This window comes from Suncus etruscus, chromosome 10, assembly GCF_024139225.1.
Source record: "Suncus etruscus isolate mSunEtr1 chromosome 10, mSunEtr1.pri.cur, whole genome shotgun sequence".
Lineage (NCBI taxonomy): Eukaryota > Metazoa > Chordata > Mammalia > Eulipotyphla > Soricidae > Suncus > Suncus etruscus.
This window is the reverse complement of record NC_064857.1, coordinates 106876143-106900828: the sequence shown is the minus strand read 5'-3', so window position 1 is coordinate 106900828 and position 24686 is coordinate 106876143. Positions and strand designations below refer to the sequence as shown.

The following is a 24686-nucleotide window of genomic DNA, read 5'->3' as shown; positions in this document are numbered from 1 at the left end:
GATACATATTTTGCAGGATAGAATTCCAGTTTATTCTGATTTTAGTGTTGTTAGTTGCCTTGATTATGTTTTTAAACATTGTCTTTTTTCTTTTTTTGGACCCCTTTGGGTTTAATGATGGGTGCTTTTTTTGTTCTGTTTGTTTCTGTGCTCACTTGACTGCTTAGGGATCATTCCTGGTGGTGCTCAGAATATGACCATATGGGGTGCCAGGGATTGAACTTTGCAAATACCCTGCCTCCTGTACGGTCTACCTCTCTGGCTCTACTGATGTATTTTAATAATATGAAATATAAATATATGGCTGCATATTCAGAGCTGTAAAATAGGATGTGTTTAGAATAGTCTTAATTTTTTAAAAATGACTTTAAGGAACCAGAGAAGTAGTACTGAGGCTTTGCATTTTACCAGTCCCAGATCAGGATAATGGTCCCTGTGCACCACCATGTGGCCCAAAAACTACTCCCAAAATTAAAGATTAAAAAAATAAAAAGCTGTCTTCATAGCATTGCTATTTTTTTTTTTTTACATTTAAGCACATTTGGGTGTTTGTGCTAAAACAGCAGTTTTTATTTCTTTCTAGCTATTCAATGGCTCTAATACGCTAATAAGCTCATATTTTTAACCCCATTTAATTGACTGTTATATCTATCATCTTTGTCATTCATGAAGATTCTGTATGTATTTGAGTATATGTCTTGAGTTCTGATTTTTGTTTATTTACTAGTATACTTTTTGATTATAGAAATTTATACAACCAATATCTGTAAACATTAGTACCCAATACTCTCCTTCTTTTTAGGTGTTCTTGTTGATATTTTTGCTTATTTATTTTTACTTGTGGATATAATATCAACTTGTCTAATTGTAGGAGGAAAAGTGACACCTTTTTTTTTTTTTTTAAAATTTGGTGGGTGGGGTGGGTCACATCTGATGGTACTTGGGGCTTACTCCTGGTTCTGTGCTCAGGGATCACTCCAGGCGGTGCTCATGGGACCATATGCAATGCCGGGGATCGAACCAGGGTCGGCCGCATGCAAGGCAAGCTCCTTATCCCTGTACTATGTCTCCAGCCCCAGATTTTATTTTTATTTTGTTGTGGGAGGGTGGGTGTTCATACTTGACAATGTTCAGGGATCACTCTGGGTGGTGCTAAGAATTGAACTGGGGTTAGCTGCATGCAAGGAAAAGCACCTTACCAGCTGTCCTTTCCAGCCCCAAGAAAAAGTGGTGTTAATAATTTTACTATGTCTTAGAGTACATGTTTAGCCTTATGAGGTGATCATATTAATTTTTTTACCTGGTACTTAAATGAATAAGTACAGTATTTTTATTTTTGCTATTTCTCTAAATTTCTTACACAAGTAGATAACAGTTACTTATATTTTTATTTGAAATTAATTGGCCTAATTAAAACTAGTCTTAATATTAGTAATAGTTTTTGGGGTTTTTTTGTTTTGTTTTGTTTTGTTTTGTTTGGGGGGGGGAACATGATGATGCTCAGGGGTTACTCCTGGCTATGTGTTCAGAAATCACTCCTGGCTTGGGGACCAATTGGGACGCCAGGGGATCAAACCATGGTTGTCCTAGATTAACGCTTGCAGGGCAGACGCCTTATTACTTTTGCCACCACTCCGGCCCCTAGCAATAGTTTTTGTTAACTATATCTAGCTAATAGAACTTTTTTTTTTTTTTTTTTTGTTTTTTTGGGCCACACCCGGTGGTGCTCAGGGGTTACTCCTGGCTGTCTGCTCAGAAATAGCTCCTGGCAGGCATGGGGGACCATATGGAACACCGGGATTCGAACCAACCACCTTTGGTCCTGGATTGGCTGCTTGCAAGGCAAACGCCATTGTGCTATCTCTCCGGGCCCAGAACTTTTCTTTATATAGTTAATTCTTCAATAAAGGAAGTTGTTGAAATATTTTTATATTTTTTGTTACTATCTTTAAAATTTATTGTTTTTGGCATTTTTGGATCAGCCACATTTCAGGTGTTTAGTAGCTACAACTCTAAATACTTTTGTTTATTTTAATGCCATATGGATAGTACTTAATAAGTGTAGTGAGATAGATGGCATCCATTTTTGATAGACTCATTCAACGTCATTAATGCATCTTCACATTAGTACTATATCTCAACTGTGTTTTTTTTTTAAAGTGTATGATATGGTATAGGTGTACGATAATAACCAGGGCTTGGGGTCTCTTGTTTTGCAGTTGTTTCATCTGTTTAAAGTAGCATTACATTGCTTTTAATGAAAATGCTTCTCATTCTTAAATATTTTCAAAATTCACCAATATGCTAAAAATATCCATACAAAATACTGAAATAGCCACACATTACAAGGGTAAAAAGTGACTATTTTTAATTTATAATTTAAAAAAATTTTTTTGATTTTTGTGAATTTGTGTGATTCTTGCTAAGATTTGTTTTTAATCATTTGTAGCATATTAAAGTTTTCCTTATCATGGGCTAGTGTACTATCACATTCAGGAATGTAGGTTATACCTTGTTCTGTCTATAAGACTACCATCAAAGTTCCAATGTGACCCCACAATATTTATTTTTTTAGTTTGTGGAGTGATTTTAATTTTATTTTCTGATAAATTACTGCCATGATTTGAAGTTCTTTTGCATCTGATTTTCTAGCGTAGTTTGTCTTATCATTTTCTTTCAGTATTTATATTTTGTCTTTAATTTTACTAATTTTCAGAAGTCAGTAAGACATTCCTGTATACAAACACCTGATAATTTATTATTAAAAATGACACTGGCTGTTGGTTTCAGAATCAAACTATTAAGATTTAAAAATCCTTCTGTTGCAAGTTTACATGAGATCTCTGCTCTACTTAAATTCGAAGTTGATTTTTAGCTTTGGATTTTTTGGGGGTGGTTATATTGAGTCTCATTTTATTAAATTCTATTAGCATCCTTTTTAAAAATTGCTATTTAAGCCTTTTCAGGTATTACTAAAGTTTTGGATTCACAATATTGAAGTGACAAAGTAGCAATTCTTTTTCAATGTTATAATTTTTTCCCAGTATTTTCTTATTAGAAACTTGAACCTAGAGGAAGTAGTAGTAAGAATAATCATCTTCCTTGTTTTATTCTTGTTCTTAGGTGCATTTTATCTGGTTTTTGAATATATGGACCATGATCTGATGGGACTTCTGGAATCAGGCTTGGTTCATTTTAATGAAAATCATATAAAGTCCTTTATGAGACAGCTCATGGAAGGTTTGGATTATTGTCATAAGAAGAACTTTTTGCATAGAGATATTAAATGTTCAAATATTCTTCTAAATAATAGGTATGTATGAATTTGGTATATATTTTTAAAATGAATGTTAAATAATATGTGGCATGATTCTATTTAAATTTGTGAGTCTGAGAGGTAAGATAGTAAAATGGGCAAGGAGTTTGCCATAAAACCAACCCAGGTTCCATCCCTGGCACCATACATGGTCCCTGAGCTCCACCAGATGTCATCCTGAGCTCAGAGGTCTGAATACAGTTGGTGTGTCCCAAAAAATCCCCCAAAAGTATTTAAGATTTATCTCATTGCTCAAGCTATTACAACACAACCAATATTAAGTTTGGATGAAGTGTGAGGTTTTGTATTTTTGTCTTCTAATAATAGTTTTCACAAAATTGTATTTAATGTGTTGTTCTTCCAAATATTGTGATGGATCTTTAATATGATTTTAGCTTAAGAATATAGAGGCCATAGTTGGGGACAGAGCGATAGTGCAGTGGTAGGGCAGTGATAGGTCGTTTGTCTTGCATGCAGCTGACCCAGGACGGACCTCGGTTCGATCCCCGGTGTCCCATATGGTCCCTTAAGCCAGGAGTGATTTCTGAGCACATAGCCAGGGGTAACCCCTGAGCGTCACCAGGTGTGGCCCAACAACCAAAAAAAAAAAAAAAAAGGAAGAAAAGAAAAAAAAAAAGAATTTAGGAGCCATAGTGATGACATGGCAGTAGGGCATTTGGGAATCCACCATACCATCATATCCCCCCAACCCCCAATCCATTCTCAGTAGTCCTGTGTGTAGCCCAGAACAAAGAACAAACAAAATATGTATGGTTTTTGGGCCTCTTGACACTGTTTAGGACTTACTAGGCTCTGGGCTCAGAATATTAATGTCTTGCTGGAGGTTGGATTGTGTGTGGTTGATATAGGAGATGCAAGGGAATGGAACTGGGTTCAGCTCTCTGCAAGGCAAGTGCCTTATTGCTGTTCTACTTCTCCAGCCTCTGTATATGTGCTTTATTTTAAACTTTAACAACAGACATAGATTTATAGTTTTGATCTTTTCTGTTACAATGATGGGGTTTGCTCACTTATTTGTGATGCTTTTCTGCCTGTTTTGGGCTACACCCAGCAAGCAATGCTATTACTCCTACCACTGTGCTTGGGTTCTCCCCCCCCCCCCCCCCCCCAGTAGTGCTTTGGGAACTATATAGTGTCAGGTTAGATTAACCAGGTTTCCTATAAGGTTTCCTGTAGGCAAAGCATGTACTCCAACCCTATAAACTATCTTTGTCTCTCATGATAGATTTTGTTTGTTTTTGGGACACATCCAGCAATGCTCAGGGGTTACTCCTAGATCTGTGCTTAGGAATACCTCTTGGTAAGCTTTGGAGATTATATGGCATGCTAAAAATTGAACCTGGACTGGGGATTGAATGTTAGGTTGGCCGTGTACAAGGCAAACACTTACCTGCTGTACTATTTGTGGCCCATATAATTATAATTTTTAAGATACATTTTTAAAGAAGTATTTATTACTTATATAGTATATGCATATGCATATCAAATTTAAATACAATTTTGAATAGCATGTTCTGAACTCTGAAAACCCTTTTATAAGGTAATTTATGTGCATCTAAATGAGGCATGCTTGTTGTAATTTTGGTTAGTAGAAAATATTTTTTTTTTGTTTGTTTGTTTGTTTTTGGTTTGGTTTTTGGACCACATCCAGTGATGCTCGGGTTACTCCTGGCTATGTACTCAGAAATCACTCCTGGCTTGGGGGAGCATATGGGATGCCGGGGGATTGAACATCACTGTCCATCCTAGGTTAGTGTGTGCAAGGCAAATGCCCTACTGCTTGCGCCACTGCTCCTGCCCCTAGAAATTGTTTTTTAAGAATTAGAAAATATTTAATAATGCGATTTAGGTTTTGAGCATAGCTTCATGAACATGTTAAATGTTATTACTAAGTAGAAAGATTTCTTTTTCATTGAAGAATGCTTTTCTAGATAGTACAGAAATATTCTACTAGACTAATAAAATCTTAGTTATTGAAGTAATACTGGTATAGAGTTGGTGAAATGGTCCAAAAAAGTTTAATTTTTCATATTATCTGTAATTTAGTCTGTTGCCTTTTTTCTGTAGGCATTTGGTACAGAATTGAAGTTTACATATATGGTTTTTTTTTTATTGATCTTACTAATTGGCTATGAATGTGTATAATCAGTGCAATGTAATACACTTTTGATAGTTCTCTCTCTTATTTATTTATTTATTTATTTATTTATTTTTGGTCTTTTTTTTCAGAGGGCAGATAAAACTTGCTGATTTTGGACTTGCTCGATTATATAGCTCAGAAGAAAGGTAAGAGTATTTTAAAAGTAATATTGTAGGCATTGGAGACCTGTTTTAGGAGCTGTTATAAATTATCTTTAACAGTTTTCTTTTTTTGTTTCTTGAGCCATACCCAGCAGTGCTCAAAGATATTTCTGGCTCTGTATTCAGGAATCACTCCTGGTAGGCTTGGGGGGGACCATTGGGATGCTGGTGATGGAATCCAGATTGGCTGCAAAGGCCATACCTATATCATTGCGCTGGTGATGGAACCCAGATTGGCTGCAAAGGCCATACCTATATCATTGCTCTGGCACCAACATCCTATTTATTTATTTGTTCATTCATTCATTCATTCATTCATTCATTCATTCATTCATTCATTTATTCATATTTAGTTAGTTTTGGGCCACACCCCTTGACTCTCAGGAGTTACTCCTGGCTATGCGCTCAGAAATCACTCCTGGCTTGGGGGGGGGAGGGTGCCGCCATGTGGGATGCTGGGGGATCGAACCACGGTCCATCCTAGGCTAGCTGTCCTAGGCTAGCACTTGCAAGGCAGACACCTTACCTCTAGCGCCACCAGTTACCCCAACATGTTACTTTTTTAAAGGGGAAATTTTACTTTTCTTGTTTAAACTTACAAGATACTGAAATTTCTTTTTTCTTTTTGGTTTTTGGTTTTTGGGCCACACCCGGCGGTGCTCAGGGGTTACTCCTGGCTATCTGCTCAGAAATAGCTCCTGGCAGGCACGGGGGACCATATGGGACGCCGGGATTCGAACCAACCACCTTAGGTTCTGGGTCAGCTGCTTGCAAGACAAATGCCGCTGTGCTATCTCTCCAGCCCCTGAAATTTATTTCTTATCTAGTGGACTAATTATAAAATTTTATACTTTCCCCTGAACTTAGAAAATAAAAGAATTTTTGTTGTTGTTGTTGTTTTTGTTTTGTGTTTTGTTGGTTTTGGGGTCACACCCGTGGCACTCAGCGGTTAATGCTGCTCCATGCTCAGAAATCGCCCCTGGCAGGCTCTGGGGACTATATGGGATGCCAGGATTGGAACCAAACCACCATCTGGGGACTATATGGGATGCCAGGATTGGAACCGAACCACCATCCGTCCTGGATTGGCTGTGTACAAGGCAAATGCCCTACTGCTGTTTGTCTCTCCGATCCGATAAAAGCATTTTTTAACTCTTAGAAGTATATGTGATAACTTAAAATGTGTCAGTTTTAATTGTAACAGGTCTTAGGGAACTCCAAGATTTCTAATTCATAGCTAGATATCAAGATGTTCATACTTTCTGTGTTTAGTGAAAAAGCCCCGTATATATGCACACACACGCACTTTTAATACTGTGTTTAAACTTAAAGACTTTGTTTTAATTATTTTGTTGAACTCTTTTTTCCTTTTAAAATGGAATGTTCAATTTCGGTGGTATGATAGGGTGGTGGCATGTTCACTGAGTCATTGTTCCCATTGACCTGCTGAAGTGGTATATATAATTTGAGTTTAAAAGAATAGGAAATGTAAAATCTTGTCACTTTGCAACTTCAGGTAATTTTTATGCTTAGTCAAATTTGCAATAAAACCTCATTTTATTGTGTAGATAAATATGCTATCCTTCAGGGCTTATTTCTTTATTAAAATTTATATTTGTCAAATTCGAAAAGTTCTAATTTCTTTAAGCTTAATTTAGTGAATGACTTAAAATACGTGTACTAATTCAGTAACTTTGGATAACATGCTGATTTCTAATATACTGAAATCTGTTTTCAGCAGGCTAAAAATACTGTACAAAATTGATTACTGTATTATTCATTTATCCTAGATTTGAAATAAACATATAGCAATTGATTTGTCATTTGTATTTATTTTAAGTAGAAAGATAATCCTTTATTGTAATATACCAAATAGATCTAAATTTTAAATCACTTTGAAGTATTTTCTAATTAATTGACCATTATAGCTAGAGTAACTGTTCAAAAAATGATTAGAAGACTTTGTTCCATCTTGAGCACATGCTTAAGTCTATGCAATAGGATATGTAATGGGAGATAAGTAAGAAGAGTGTACCTTTTTCTTTACTCTTTTGACTATCTTTTTTTTTTTTCTTTTTTAATTCAAGGAAAAGTGGATAGAGTTGACATTGAATATGGCAAGAGAATATAGGGCTGTGTTTCTAATAAGGATCTGCTTGGCCATTTGTGCTACAAAAGCAGTAGAAATAGAATAACTTAATTAAAATTAGGGGGGGAGTGATTCCTTTAAATTTGAAGAACCATTTTCTTGTTTGAAACTCAAGTGTTCATATTTTGTCACTTTTGGTATTTGGGAGATAAAGAATTTGAGAGAGCAGTTTGTACTCCAGTTCTTCCTCATCACTGGTTCAGTGTGCGTGTGCTTGCATGTGTGTATATTTGGGTTTGGGGACTCTGGCAATTTTAGGAAACTATACCAAGCTTTGTGCTCTGGGGTTGCTCCTGGCAGGCAGTTCTCAGGAACCCTACCAGTTTTGGGGATTTAACTAGGATCAGCAATTTGTAAGACCTTAATTAACCCATGTAATAATTTTCTGTCAGTGTCCTTTTTTTTAAAATTTAATATAATTACTTTACCGTGGGTACAAAATTGCTCATGATTGAGTTTCAGTTATAAAATGTACACCCTTCATCAGTGCACATTTTCTGCTACCAGTGTCCCGTGTGCCCCACCTCAACCCATCCCCATCACTGGTGCAGCCATTTTACTTCTCTTCCCTCTCCCTCACTATCCTCTTTTCCTTCTCCCTTTGTTTTGTTTCCTGACTTGGTTGGGGCTTATTCTGACTTTGGCTCTGCACACAGGCATCACTCCCTTCTACTTAGGGGAGCCATATTTAGTGCTGGGGATCAAATCCAGGTTAGGTCTCTGAAAGGCCTACCAACTTTAGTACTGGACTCATTACTATGGTTCTTTTCCAAATAACAGGATAACTTCTTTTTTTTTTTTTTTGGTTTTTGGGCCACACCCAGTGACGCTCAGGGGTTACTCCTGGCTATGTGCTCAGAAGTTGCTCCTGGCGTGGGGGACCTTATGGGACACCGGGGGATCGAACCGCGGTCCATCCAAGGCTAGCGCAGGCGAGGCAGGCACCTTACCTTTAGCGCCACCGCCCGGCCCCAGGATAACTTCTTTATATAACTGCCTTATATCAAAAAATAAGGAGCACTCCTGGCTCTTCACCCAGGAATCACTCTGGAGATGCACAGGGAACCAACCATGTGGGATGCCACCAATTAAATCCGGTTGGCCATGTGCAAAGCAAATGTCTTAGTCGCTGTACTATCTCTGGCGTGCATTTGAAGTCTTTTATTTGGTGGAGAAGGGGGGAGCACACCCGGCAGTGCTCAGGGGTTACTCCTGGCTTTCTGCTCAGAAGTCGCTCCTGGCAGGCATGGGGGACCATGGCATGCTGTGATTCGAACCAACACGGGTCCTGAACACCATACCGCCTTGGCACACAGTAGAAGTCTTGTTTAGTACAAATATTTGTTTAACAGAAATACAAAGCATAATTTTAAGAAGTTAATTTTTGTCCTTGTATTGCTATTTAATCAGTTGTAAAATCTTGAATAAGTCATTTAATCATTTTGTATACTAAAATTTTAGACAAAGGATTTACATTTATACTTATTCACAAGAGTATTAAATCATCTTATGGGGGTCAGAGCGGTGGCGCTAGAGGTAAGGCGTCTGCCTTGGAAGCTCTAGCCTAGGACAGACTGGTTTTTATCTCCCGGCATCCCATATGGTCCCCGGGATCCAGCTAGGAGCACTTTCTGAGTGCATAGCCAGGAGTAACCCCTGAGCGTCAATGGGTGTGGCCCCAAAACAAAAACAACCAAAAATAATTTTATGGCTCCTAAAATTATGAATAAAATTTGAACATTTTTTATAGGCAAGATTGCCATCTAGTGGCTTTTTGTAAAATTGCCATTGACAGCAAAGCTTTAGTGTCATTGGGAGAGAATGTTACCTTTTGCTTTTACTGTTTAAGAAATAAGTATGATTAATTTTTAGTGAATAATTTAATCTCTGTCTCATGTATTAAAAAAGAAATAAGTGGGGTCGGTGAGGTGGTGATAGAGGTAAGGTGTCTGCCTCGCAAGTGCTAGCCAAGGAAGGACCGAGGTTCGATCCCCCGGCGTCCCATATGGTCCCCCCAAGCCATGGGCAGTTACTGAGTGCTTAGCCAGGAGTAACCCCTGAGCATCAAAATGGGTGTGGTCTGAAAAACCAAAAAAAAAAAAAAAAGTATGATACTCAGCTTTAAAGTTGTGCCCTTACTGGTCTTATTACTTATATTTCTACATTTCACTCAAATTATAACTTCAACAATTCAGGCCACATATTTTAATGCCCTAAAACAGCATTTCTTAAGTCAAGGCTCACAGGTCATTCCAAAGGATTACAGTGAAAATTGTATGAACAAGGGGGCCATTTAGTAGGACAAGGGAGCACTGTAAGGTAACAAGGTCAGAAGGGTTTAGTGATCAGAAAAAGGTTGAAGAACACTGCCATAAAACACAAAACTCATTCATAGTAACTAATTCATGATAAGGCCTTGATCTGGAGACTATAGATTGAGTATAGGAACTTTGGAAGTTTTAGGTACAATAGGGAATCTTTTGGTAGACTTTGGACAGTGTGGGAATTGTACTAATAAAAAATGTCACTATTTGGGGACTGGAGCAATAGCACAGAGAGTAGGGCATTTTCCTTGCATGCAGCTGACCCGGGTTCAAGTACTTGTATCCGTGTGGTCCCCTGAGCAACTGCCAGGAATGACTCCTGAGAACAGAGCCAGGAGTAACCCTGAGCTCTGCTGGGTGTGTGGCTCAAAAACTAAGAAAACAAAGTCACTGTTAACAAATTGCTCGGTAGTGTGCACTAGTCACATTCAAAAGTGGAAAACTTCATTTAGATCACAGTTCAATTATGACATCAATATTAAAAAATATATTTTTGACCCTGTGAGAGTATTATATTTTTGATCACATAAAATAGGGCAGTATAATTCCCCCTCCTCATTACAGGAAGTTTTACCTATATCCTCAATTTAAAGATAGCTAGATCAGAACTTCAATAAACATTAAAGTTGATCTCTAAACATACGTTTTTATTGCACATTTCTGCCTACGTGAACTAAGTAACCTGTATTAAACAGATTGTTAAACCTATCTGTTCCTTTTCTTAATTCCCTGGTGGCAGTGGTGGTTACTTTTTCATTTTCTTATCATACAGATAATTGTAAAGAGTTTAATTGGTTTTCTTGGTACCAGTCCCATCTCGGTCATAAGAGAATAGCATGGAACCTTTTGAAGTACTCTAAACAAATTGAGCCCTTGAAAGACTTTGTGATGGTTTTCTTTTGTACAGAATTATACTTACCTTACTCAATCTGACATTGCTTTTTCTCATTGGTATTCTCTTCATAGCTCCCTTGAAGTTTGCTCAGATACCATGAGCAATATTGGATACATCTTTCTTGTATAGTGTGCATTATTTACTATTTTATCTAGTACTAATTATATTATCATTTATATCAGTATTTCCATCAATACAGATATAAGGGTTTTATACAGCTCCAACCATAATTGGTTGGTTGTTCAGCCATCTGCTTGTTTCAGTTTCAACATGTATTCATTGTTTCCAGAGAAAAGAATAAAGATAACTAGCATTTATCTCCATTCTATTATGTATAATTCTTCACACTTTAACAGAATACACACACACTGATGTCTATTATTCTATTATATATAATTCTTCACACTTTAACAGAATACACACACACATACACACACACCAGCAACCTGAGATGGATGGTATAGACTAATTTCTTGGATAATGTTCTTTATTTTAAATATAAAGAATAAGTTTATTAAAATTAAAATTTTCAAGATCATACAATTAATGGTAAGCTAAGAATTAAACTTAGAGTATGTTTTGCTTGCTGGAGCCTTGAATTCAGTCACTTTCACTGCATTGTATCCTGAACTTCACTGGAAACTATCTCTAAATGTCACCTGGTGTGGTCCAGAAACTCAAAAATCTGAACTAGTCACATGGGCAAGACCATGTGACTCAAAGTACACTTGCTTTGCAGTCTAAGGATGTGGATTCAGTGCCTAGTATGTATGGTATTCTCCACACCACTACTCCACCAGGTGTGGTGTTGCCCCTGAGACAATAGACAAAAAGTTTATATTTGCATCTTTTGATAGAAAGACTTATTTTTGTTATAATTTTTGAAATTACAAGTTTTGATACATTTTAAAAGTAAGTCTGGATCAAACTTTGATAATATACAGGTTTCTTTCTGGTGTAAGTAGTAGGGGAAACAAAAGTGATTTGGCAGTGCCATCATAAAGACAGTTCCCCTCCCCCCAGAGTATTGTCACAACTGAATTTTACTGTCTTTGTCCTCTTGTCCTTCAGCTATTTTATTTTTTTCCCAAGAGATGTGCTCATGTAGTTTTTTTTGTTGTTGTTGTTTTTTTGTTTTTGGGCCACACCCGGTAACGCTCAGGGGCTACTCCTGGCTATGCGCTCAGAAGTTGCTCCTGGCTTGGGGGACCATATGGGACGCCGGGGGATCGAACCGCGGTCCTTCCAAGGCTGGCGCAGGCAAGGCAGGCACCTTACCTCTAGGGCCACCGCCCGGCCCCCATGTAGTTTTTTTTTAGCATGTTAAAGTTTTGTGCTAGTTATGTTTCTTAAGTTTTCTTTGGGGGAGGGAGGGGGCACAGCTGGTGAAGCTCAGGGGTTACTCTTAGCTATGCTCTCAGAAATGGCTCCTGGCTTGGGGTACCATATGGGACACGGGGGTGGGGTGGTGGGGTGGGGAATCAAGCCACGGTCTCTCCTAGGCTAGCGCTGGTAAGGCAGATGCCTTACATCTCCACACCACCACTCTGGCCCTAAGACTTTATTAAAGTTTTAAAAATAATAACTATAAATGAGAAATACTTTTAAAGTGTCAAATATTTAAGATTACTTGGGATATCTTCAAATGAGTCTATTTAAAAAGAATCAGTGTGATTTACAGGTGAGGATTTAATGTGAATTGAAATTCAAACTATTAGGGAACTAGAGTGATAGTATAGTACAGGGGTCTCAAACTCGCGGCCCTCCGTACAACATTTTGTGGCCCACGGCCGGCCTTCAAATATCACAGTATTCGCGATTATTCGCTTACTGAATAATTGCAATAAAAATCGCATTAGTAAGAAAAAAATCGCATTAAACATTCGCATACCCCGAGCAGTTTCGTTCAGGGTATGCAAATGTTTAATGCGATTTTTTATTGCGAATATTCGGTAAGTGAAATCCCTTATGCCCGCCCTGCCTCACCCCGACTTTGCCTCCTGTGGCCCCCAGGTAAATTGAGTTTGAAACCCCTGGTATATAGTAGGTAGGTTATTGGCTTTGCATGAGCTGGCCCACCAGCAGTGATCCCTTAGTGCAGAGCCAGAAGTAAGTTCTGAGCACAACCAGGTATGTCCCCAAAATCTAAAGTTAAAAAAAAGAGATTCAAATAATATTGAGATCATTACTTTCAAGCCATCTAAAATTAACAGCTTAGTAAAGGAATTCTAAAGTTAAAAGAAAGAGATTCAAATAACATTGAGATCATTACTTTCAAGCCATCTAAAATTAACAGCGTAGTAAAGGAATTCTGTTTAAATGACATTGGATTATGTAGGGTTGTTTTGCTATGCTATGAAATTTATTGTTTTGAATAAGTGAGATTGTTCAATTTATAGTTGTTTTCAATTAGATAAAAATAAAGCATAAATATATTACAGTAGTTTTCATTATTTTCAGCTTGGCAGGTTTTCTTTTTTCTTTTTGGTTTTTGGGCCACACCCAGCAGTGCTCAGGGGTTACTCCTGGCTGTCTGCTCAGAAATAGCTCCTGGCAGGCACGGGGGACCATATGGGACACCGGGATTCGAACCAACCACCTTTGGTCCTGGATCGGCTGCTTGCAAGGCAAACACCGCTGTGCTATCTCTCCGGGCCCAGGTTTTCTTTTTTCTAAATGTTGGTGACTTGTCTTTATAAAAAATGATATTGTTTGGGGCCGGAGAGGTGGCGCAAGTGGTAAGGCGTTTGTCTTGTGCGCAGCTAACTTAGAATGGATTGCGTGCGCCTCCCATATGGTCCCCCAATCCAGGATTGATTTCTGAGCACAGAACCAGGAGTAACCCCTGAGCGTCACCAGGTGTGTCCTACCCACACCCCCAAGTAATAATACTGTTATTTTCTTAATATTTAAATGTCCTAGTTTCAAAATTGTTTCCAACTTTTTGGTTTTGTTTTTACACTGATAATCATAGCATTTTAATCTATCTATAGCATATTCTTGATGATTTTATTTACAGTTATTGTATTGGGTGTTTTGAAATTGACTTTTTTTTTTTTTTTTTTAACTCTGCCTATCTTGGAATTTGCTTTTATGATGTTCTTTTGTTACCATACTTAGTGATTGGTTGATGAAAGGTGACGTCTGGGGCCTATTCTGCAGAATTTTTTGATAATCACATTTTTTTTTTTTTTTGGTTTTTGGGCCACACCCGTTTGACGCTCAGGGGTTCTGGCTATGTGCTCAGAAATCGCCCCTGGCTTGGGGGGACCATATGGGACGCCGGAGGATCGAACCGCGGTCCATCCTACGCTAGCGCTTGCAAGTCAGACACCTTACCTCTAGCGCCATCTTCCCGGCCCCAATCACATATTTTTTAATGAGACTAATTTTAATTGTCTTTTATAATTTTTAACTTTAATTCATTAAAACAACTTATTTATTTTTTAAACTTGATTGTTTTTTTTTTGGGCCATACCTGGCAGTGCTCAGGGGTTATTTCTAGCTCTGCACTCAGAAATCGCCCCTGGAAGGCTGGGGCACCATATGGGATGCTGGGAATAGAACCGGGTCCCTCCTGGCTCGGCTGCATGCAAGGCAAAGGACTTACCACTGTGCTGGCTCTTCGGCCCCTAAAACATAGCTTATTTTAAAAAGTATTTTAAAACATGTGAATGATTAATACAGTGAGTAGGTAGGGCCTTTGCCTTGCATGCTGTGGTCCCAAGCTTGATCTTCAGCATCCCATATCTTAACTCAAGCCTGCCAGAAGTGATCACTGTGTGCAGGTCCATAGTAGATCTAGGCCCTGAGCATTGCCAAGAGTGGTCTCAAAACAAACAAACAAACAAAAAAACCCAATAAATTTAAAGCATAATTATGGTACTTCTATCTTGCTATATCAGTTCTTGGTGTCTCTACATGGTTTCCCCATACACTTTCTTTTTGGCTTAATTTCTTGGAAAATAAGCATTTATTCCTTTTTCTCAGTGAACCGATTACTTCAGTGTGGTTGGAAAAGAATCAGGTAATAATTATTTTTATAGTCCTTGTTGAGGCACCAGTAAATGTTAAAGGGATCACACATTGATATTTTAAAGTACAGTCTGTATTGTATTTTGAAAAAAAAAATTTTTTTTTTTTGTTTTTTGTTTTTTGGGCCATACCTAGTGGTGCTCAGGGGTTACTCCTGGCTGACTGCTCAGAAATAGCTCCTGGCAGGCATGGGGGACCATGTAGGACACCGGGATTAGAACCAACCACTTTTGGCCCTGGATCGGCTGCTTGCAAGGCAAACGCTGCTGTGCTATCTCTCTGGGCCCGGGTTAACTTTTAAGTCTAGAAACAAGGGCCATCAGAACTATTGCATTAAATCTTGGTAGGGTATATTTTAGTTTGAAAAAGCAAAGGGCGGGGCCGGGCAGTGGCGCTAGAGGTAAGGTGCCTGCCTTGCCTGCGCTAGCCTTGGACAGACCGCGGTTCGATCCCCAGGCGTCCCATATGGTCCCCCAAGCCAGGAGCAACTTCTGAGCGCATAGCCAGGAGTAACCCCTGAGCGTCACCGGGTGTGGCCCCCCTCCAAAAAAAAAAAAAGAAAAAAAAAAGAAAAAGGCATAGTTGTTCTAAATGATCATTTATACAGTTAGAACTCTTAGAAATTGATTGTTGAGGGGCTGGAGAGATAGCATGGAAGTAGGGCGTTTGTCTTGCATCCAAAAGGACAGTGATTTGAATCCTGGCATCCCAGATGGTCTCCCGAGCCTACCAGGAGCAATTTCTGAGCCCAGAGCCTGGAGTGAGTAACCTTTGAATGCTGCCGGGTATGACCCCCCCCCCCCCCCAAAAAAAGAACAACAACAATGAAAACAAGAAATTGATTGTTGAATGTTAAGACAGATACTTAGCCTTTCCCTCTTCTATAGATTTTTGTTTGTTTGTTTGTTTGGGCCACATCCAAACTGTGCTTAGGGTTTATGCCTGATTATGCTAAGGGATCATCACTCCTGCAGACTCAGGTCCATATAGGGTTCTGGGGATTGAACCCAGGTTAGCTATATGCAAGGCAAGTGCCCTACTTGCTGTACTCAGGCCCCATCTTACTATCGTTTAAAATTTGAAGTTATTTTTTTCTTATGACCTATTTCTTACTATCTTTTTGGTTGAAATTATTTTTTTGCATGGTACAAGAATGGCAATCCTAGTCTTTTTTGGGTTTTGGGGCCACACTCTTCGGTGCTTAAGGACCTACCACCCAGCACAATACTGAAGATTTGTGCTGTGCCAGGCATTGAAACTGGGCTTCCTGCAGACAAAGCTTGTACTGTAGCCCGAGTGCTTTCACAAGCTTCAGCTTATAGTGTTGCCTGCAAAAATGGTTCAGTAGCTTCTTTATGTTACTTGTCTGAAGTTTTATGTCACCTCTTCAAACTAGGTGATTATTTTTGGATGCCTGTGTTTGTTAGTGTTTACTACTACCCAGTAGGGTTTCATTTGGTACTGTGAGTCTTATGGGGTTTTCTTCATAAGTGAATTTTTGTTTTATTTTTGTTGCTATTAGGCGTCTTTGACTTTTCCTATTCTAATTATAGTGTTTTGTGGTGTTCTATTTGTGTTTATTTTATTGGAGCTCTGAGCTTCTGTGATTATGATTCCATCCTAAGATTAGGAACATCTTAGCTATAATTGCTTCGACCTATATAATTCACTTTCATTTTCTCCTATTCTTTCTCTATTTTCAGAACCCCTGCAGAGAAAATGTTATTTCCCATATTGCTATAACAAGCTTTTACTTTTTCTTTAGTTTTCCTAATTCATTTTTCTCCTCTTTTTTAGAAAAAAATTGATCCTCAAATCATCTCTTCCCTTGACTTTGTCTTTCTGTTGCTGAGCCTGCCTTGTTTGTAGTTTGTTTGTTTTTCTATTTTAAATGCTCGCTATGTTCACAATCTTACTGCATCAGCTGTATTGCTGAGATGATTAGACGTGGCTTTGTCCCAGAGTTCATAGTTGCCAGCACTTAACTGTGACTGTCATGTTGATGTCCAAAAGGGCTTCTGTAACAAATGGATCTTGTTTCATAGTTAGGAGCTCACAGTAGCATCTGTAACACCAAGCAGGTGTTCACCTTTGCCAGAGTTTGCCATTACTAGACACAAGCTGGCCTGAGAAGTGTCTTGTACTGAGAGTATCAGTACTGAACTCTCAGCAGATAGTTGTTCAAACAAGGGTTAACAGTAGGCTCAGCAGGTAGTGAATGGTAGGTCTGTTTCCTGTTATAGAATGCTTTTCAGGTCAGCTTGAACCTGGCAATACAGATATTGTTTGCTGTGTTAGTCTCTGCCAGCCTTTTCCTAGTCTAGCTGCTCATTTCTCTGCCTGAAGTCAGTCAGAAGTCAGGTGTGGATTGGAAGATTTTGAGATTATGGTAGGAAGAGGTCATTCAGCCCGTGACTGCTCTTGCCTGGACTTTGAATGTCAGACTTTGCTCTGTGTCTTCTTTCTGCTTTGCTGCTAGTTCTGAACAAGTTCAGCACTTTAGACTACTTGCCTTCCTGATAACCTTTCTGCTCTTAAATGGTGACTGACCCTGAGTATTTTGCTAGTTCAGTTTTGGGGTTTTTTTGGGGGGTAGGGGTTTGGTTTTTGGGTCCCACCCAAACAAACAAAATAGTGAAAGGAAAAAGGGACCAGGGTTGAAAAGTGAAGAAGCCAGTTGAGATTGTTGTAGAAAAGATGAGAATGACTCAGATTTAGGGAAGTAATAATTTGGATTTCATTTAAATCTTGGAAAATGGGTGAGTTTTCTATAATAAAGCTAATAGAATTAGTAATACAATTATATAAATTTTGAAGGGAAGAAGAATTAATTTATTGCTTCTAATATTTTTGACCTTAGGAATTAGGAAAATGTTAAACAATGTCTTGTTAGTGTTATTGCAGTAGATTCTGAGGAACCATGATATTTTGTACACAAGTTAAAGATATTTCCTCTGATTCTTTTCTCAGTTCTTAAAGATTTTGACTTTAGTTTATAAATTTAAATTGAGATTGTTGAGAAACTCAGATGCTACAAAGATCTAATTTCTTGCTTTAGAGTATTTGCATTGCTTTTTTTTTTTTTTTATTTGTCTTACCAGATGAGAAACTGAGCCATCTACCCTGTTTGGGATATAGCGCAGTTTGTCCCTAAAGTAGGGAAATGCCTTCAATTACTATATCCTTGGTCTTTTGAATTTTGGAATTGTCTAGAGACAAAAAGTGTTGGAATTAACCAAGCAGATAAAAAAAATTGTTACTGGGGCTGGGTAGGTGGCGCTTGAGGTAAGGTGTCTGCCTTGCAAGCGCTAGCCAAGGAAGGACCACAGTCCAATCCCCCCGGTGTCCCATATGGTCCCTCAAGCCAGGGGCAATTTCTGAGCGCTTAACCAGGAGTAACCCCTGAGCATCAAATGGGTGTGGCCCGAAAAACCAAAAAAAAAAAAAATGTGTTACTGATCTACTAAAAATATACCATTGAGTGTAAGGAAAAATTTCAGGGTGGAAGTTCTTTCATTAAAGTATCAATCAGTCTGAATAGTCACTCCACAAATGATAAAAATATCACAAATTTTAATTACAGTATTGCTTGAAAATTAAATTTTCTAGGTCAAGCATTACAGGGAATTGTTTTTCTCAGTCTGCTTAGTTTTATTTTTCTTTTGACAAATTAAGCATTTGTAAATATTTGGAGCAACTTTAGATTTATTTTTCCAGGTGTACTTTGGGGGAATTTGCATGTGTAAGACCCTCAGTTTAATCTACAATACCAACCTTTTAGAAGAAGAGTTGATCTCATTTTGTGTATAATACATTTTGAAATGGATTATAATTTCAACTTTGAATTAGATAACCTTCAATAAAAATTAAGCAAATTTTGTAGAAGACTACAACTGTTGACCACTATTTGACATTTAATCTGTAAAATATATCTTCAATAAATTTAGTAACCTTAATTTATGTAATTAACTCATAGTTTCCCATTACATTAAGATGTCTAAAAGCTCAGTGATATAATTTATAATTTCATATTGTTTAAGTATTTTTTTTAGGGCTGGAGATATAGCATGGAGGTAAGGCATTTGCCTTGCATCCAGAAGGACGGTGGTTTGAATCTCAGCATACCATATGGTCCCTTGAGCCTGCCAGAAGCGATTTCTGAGCTCTGCAGGGTGTGACCCAAAAAAAACAAAACAAAACAAAAAAAGAATATTTTTTTAAAGATCAAGACGAAATTTACTAGCAAGATATTAGGTTACATATGTTATAAATTCCCTGAAATAACTTAAGAAGTTAAATTTTCACAAACCTTTTTTTGTCACTTAACAAACTCATATATGTCACCTGAAGTATCATTTGTGGCTCATATGTGAAGGTGATCTAATAAATACAAATTGCAGTGCCTGTGTCAACCTTTTAAGGTATTCTAGGCTCTGTATGGGGTTCAGATCACCCAATTAGGGTCTTTCTCAAAAGATAGAAAGCATAAAATAGTACAGTAGTAAGTATGATTATAAATTTAAGAATGTAAAAATATATTGTTGACAGATTAATTGTTCTGAAGATGGGTCTTTTCTATATATTGGAGGTATAGGATTAGAATGAGAGAAAAATAGAAGCAAAAAGAAGAAACTTCTTTTGAAGTGTGCTTATTTTTGAAAGAATGATTATATCAGGGCCGGAGAGATAGCACAGTGCTAGAGTGTTTGCCTTGCATGTGGCTGACCTGGGACAGACCCAGTTCTATTTCCTGCATCCCATATGGTTCCCCCAAGTTTGCCAGGAGCGATTTCTGAGCACAGAGATCTAGGGGTAACCCCTGAACATCACCGGGTGTGGCCCAAAAACCAATCAATTAATAAATAAACTGCTTTAATAAATGATTATATCCAGTTTTTGTACATAGTTGTAAATCGTAAAAAAAAAACCCACCAAGGAAACTAACAATATTAGAAAAATATAATATAGATTTGTTGTTGTTAAGGCCAAAAAAATAGGTTAGTAGGTGGTACACATACTTTTCATGAAGAGGACTCTGGGTTTGTTACTTGGCACTGCATAGTCATCTCCTAAGTGCCAGGAGCAGCTCCTGAGGATAGAAATTGTAATAAACCTTAAGCACTGCTGGTGTTGACAAACATCTGAAAGGAAACTTTTATTGCTAGATCTTAGACTGTCTTCCTTATTTTCATAATGTATATGAAAGTCGGTTACCATGCTTTCCCTACATTTGACATACTCTTGTTATGGTTATATCCTTAGTAAATACTTGAATGTCCAGGACTGATGCATGCTTAAATTACATGGATAAAAGTGACTAGAGCAGATAAGATTGCTGAGGTTTTATGCTACCTGGAACTTTAGAGCTTCCAGTGACAAGAGGAATTTATATTGTAAATTATTTGCTCCCTTTCCTTCTTCCCAGAACTTATCCTGATTTAAATCAACCTCAGGTAAATAAATGGGCAATATTTTCATTATACGACTCTAGTATTTTTATTTGGAAGATGTCCAGATAGAAAGAGAGGTTTAGAATTGATATATAGGGGTCAGAGTGATAGTACACTGAGTAGGATACTTTCCTTCCATGTGGCTGACCCTGGTTCAGGTTCAGTCATCTATACCACAGAAGGTCTCTGAGCTTCACCAGAAGGAGTAAGCCTCCAAGCACAGCCGGGTATGGTCTACCCCCCAAAAAAGAAATTTGATACATGTCTACGATCACCTTGAGGTGCAACAGTGCAACATTCTAATGTTCTATCAGAGAAATCACTTTCATGTAAATCAGACAGGTCATGAACATTCACTGAGTATTTAAAACACATCAGAGAAATTGTACTGTATTGCCTGCATCTCTGTACTATTTAGTAATTTGTCAGATTGAAAAAAATTAATAGCTCTTAACAGTTTATCCAAACTTTAAAAGTTTGGAAAGGAAAAAAAAAAGAAACACATTTAACCAGCTTATTTAAAATCAGATTAACAGCCTTTACATTTTATATATTTACATTATATGTTAAGGACCTTTTTTTTAGCTGATAATACTGGTTTCAGGTGTATATCAGACTTATTAGATGTCAAAACATGTCTTATCGCTTGTTTTATTTTTGGGCCAGAGATCACTTGTGGTGGGATCAAGGGACTATAAGGGAGATGGTGGAGATCATATCTAGCTTAGCCATATGCAATTCAAGCTCCCTCCCCACTATATTACTGTCACTGCCCTATGCTCTCTTTATTTCTAGACAGATAATAGGTTTAGTCAAAATAATATTTTTAAAAGAATCTTATTATAACAAATACTAACTTTAAAGACTGCTTTTTGTGTCTTTTTAGTCGGCCCTATACTAACAAGGTCATCACCTTATGGTACCGTCCCCCTGAACTGCTATTGGGAGAAGAACGATATACACCAGCTATTGATGTATGGAGCTGTGGGTAAGATAGACTTATTTGTTTAATGTACTCAGAACTTTGGGTAGTGAAGTAAAATTATGTCATTTGGTAACAATGGCTATTTTGTCCATAGATGTATACTTGGTGAACTCTTCACTAAAAAACCTATATTTCAAGCAAATCAGGAACTTGCACAACTAGAATTAATAAGGTAAGATCATGGTTATAATTTTCTTTTTTTTTTTTTTTTGGTTTTTGGGCCACACCCGTTTGACGCTCAGGGGTTACTCCGCTTGGGGAGACCATATGGGACGCCAGGGGATCGAACCGCGGTCCTTCCTTGGCTAGCGCTTGCAAGGCAGACATCTTACCTCCAGCGCCACCTACCCGGCCCCGGTTATAATTTTCTATTTCTATTTTTTTTTTTTTTTTGGTCTTTTTTTGTTTTTGGGTCACACTCTGCGTGCTCAGGGATTACTTCTGGCAGACTCAGGGGCCCATATTGGATAACTGGGGGTCAAATGTGGGGCAGCTGTATGCCAGACAAAATGCATTTTCCACTGTGCTACTGTTCTGTCCCTAAATGTGGTATTTTCAGAAGTGGGTGGGTGTTTTATACTTCATGGGAAATTTTCAAGCTTGTCAGGATGATTGGGGTGGGGGGCACACCCAATGACACCCCAGGGTTACCCCTGGCTATATACTCAGAAATTGCTCCTGGATTGGGGAACCATATGGGATGCCGGGGATTGAACCTAGGTTCGTCCTGGGTCAGCCACGTGCAAGGCAAACACCCTACCGTTGTGCTGTTGCTTCGGCTCCAGCATGAGTCTCTTAGAGACCACTGATTGCTGAATGAAGGAGAATACAGGCAGGTACTTTTGCACCCATTCTAATAAAACTAAGGATCTTCAAATCCCTACATCTTTTTTCTGTGATCAGATCAGAGGGCTTAATTCCACACTGTTAAACTAAAGGCAAATATGAGGACAGTAAGAATAAAAGGTGAGAGGCCGGAGTGATAGCATGGAGGGTGAGGTGTTTGCCGTGTGCATGCAGAAAGAAGGATGGTGGTTCGAATCCCAGCATCCCAAATGGTCTCCCGAGCCTTCCAGGAGTGATTTCTGAGCCTAGAGCTAGGAGTAACTCCTGAACGCTGCTGGGTGTGACCCAAAAACCAAAACCAAACAAACAAACAAAAAGAATAAAAGGTGAATGCTATTTTTTTTTGGAAAATTTGAAGAATTGAGGGATAGTGTAAATATATGCAAATGTGTAAATTATGTAGTTTAAAATAAATATGCACACAATTTTTTAATTTTGGGGCCATATCCAGGGGCACCTTAGTACAGGAGGCTCTGTGCTCAGGAGAACCCTCTTAGCAATGCTTAGGGTGATCAAGTGGTAGAGGTGATTAAACCTGGTCCTTCTACACACAAAGCATATTCTAAATTTATTGTGCTGTCTCTGCATTCTTGTATTTATGCATATACTCAATTGTAGTTACTCCTACATGTTTATCACCTTTTTATGTGTGTAATAATTTAAACTAATTTTTTAAAGAGCTATATTTTCATATATAATGCAGACATATTGAATTGACCCGTTCTATTTCTCTTTGTGGGTAATATGCCAAACTGATTTGCCAATAGTATAGATTCTCTTGTGAAGCTATATAATTTTCTTCCTGGTTGAAGAATATGATGAACCAATGTGATTATTCTTACATTTTTACATATGTTAATTAAAAATAAACAAATGAATTACTTGAAAAGATTGTCAAAACTGCTATCGAATGAATTAAGGGTAGGTAACTATTAATTTTGAAAAACAACATAAAAGAATTTAGTACTCAAATTGCTTGATGCATTAGGGTGCGATTTACTAAAGAATGCTTAAAGCACAATCCTTTTCGAAATGAATTATCTTGACATAAAGAGAAGCCTTAGAACACTGTCAGAAGATTGGAGAAGATAGAAATTATATTTATACACTTCCAGTTAAAATGTATTTTGGGCCAGGGAGGTACCTCAGCAGTAGATTTTACCTGCTTTGTTGAGGCAAGCATTTAATCCCAGCACAAAAATTGAATGAAATACTATGTTTAAATTATGTTTTATATCTGTATTTCTCTTGCACCTTGCTCTCCAAAATGATTCTAATTTACCATTTTTTAAGTTAATTGCTAATGTTCATCGTTGTATTACTGGGACTTTTGTTAATGAGAAGCTAACTTTTTTTTTTTTTTTGGTTTTTAAATTAATCAAGCATTGTTCAAAGGATTACACCTGAATTAATCTCCATTAAACTTTATAACATTCCTCTCTTCTTTTTGTAGCCAAGAAAATGCAAGTTATAAAGAGGTGAAGAATTTGTCCAGGGTCAAACAACTAATATGTAGGGAGTTTTGAATGTAGAAAGTTTTATTTCAGTCTCTAAACACTTACCTATTTTCTCTATCCTATGTAGAAAGCATAGTTTTTGGAACTTTCTAAAAATGTATTATAATACATATGCTAGTAATCAACAAAATTTCTGTTTAACTATTAATCCAAGTATTTAAATTTCATATTATTGAGGTTTTTTTTTCCCACTATAAATTTAACTTGCTGTAGTCAGAGAAATAGTAAATAGTAATAGAAATAGTAAAATTGGAGGGGCTTAGTCACTTTGTGTGGCCAACCCTGGTTCTATTTCTAGCATCACATGTAGTCCCCTGAATACCACCAGGACTGTGACCTTTGAACTCAGATTTAGAAATAAGCATTGAGCACTACCAGATAGGGTTTAGCACCCCACTCCCATCTCTTTTTCCCAGTAAAAATAAATGAAAACCAGCAGTGATAGTACAAGAGATAAGGCTCTTGCCTTGTATGCCTCAGCATTGGTTTGAATCCCCAGTACCACATAGCCCTGAATAAGCCCAGGGGTATACTTCCGAGCAGAAAGCCAAGAATAGGGGGCTGTAGAGATAGTATAGAGACAGTAGAGCATATAGAATATTTGCCTTGCACACAGCTGACCCAGGTTCAGCCCCTGCTACCAGTAGGTCTGTTCTTACCTTCCACCCCCCACCCCACCCTGAGCCCTCGGGAATGATCCCTGAGTGCAGACCCAGGAATAAACTCTGAGCATCTTGGTATGATCTTCAAAACCAACCAACCAAACCAAAAACTTAAAAAAGCCAAGAATAGGGGCCAGTGAGGTGGCGCTAGAGGTAAGGTGTCTGCCTTGCAAGCGCTAGCCAAG

At 37.9% G+C, this 24686-nt stretch overlaps 1 protein-coding gene across 1 annotated transcript in view; it reads left to right on the top strand.

Annotated features, from left to right (window-relative positions):
• Nucleotides 1-24686, top strand: part of CDK13 (cyclin dependent kinase 13) — a 131488-nt gene that overhangs the window by 88676 nt on the left and 18126 nt on the right. Inside the window, exons 8-11 of the mRNA XM_049781728.1 lie at nucleotides 3124-3313; nucleotides 5567-5623; nucleotides 21378-21479; nucleotides 21571-21648. Coding sequence (XP_049637685.1) covers nucleotides 3124-3313; nucleotides 5567-5623; nucleotides 21378-21479; nucleotides 21571-21648 — 427 coding nt within the window. The remainder of the gene's footprint in view (nucleotides 1-3123; nucleotides 3314-5566; nucleotides 5624-21377; nucleotides 21480-21570; nucleotides 21649-24686) is intronic.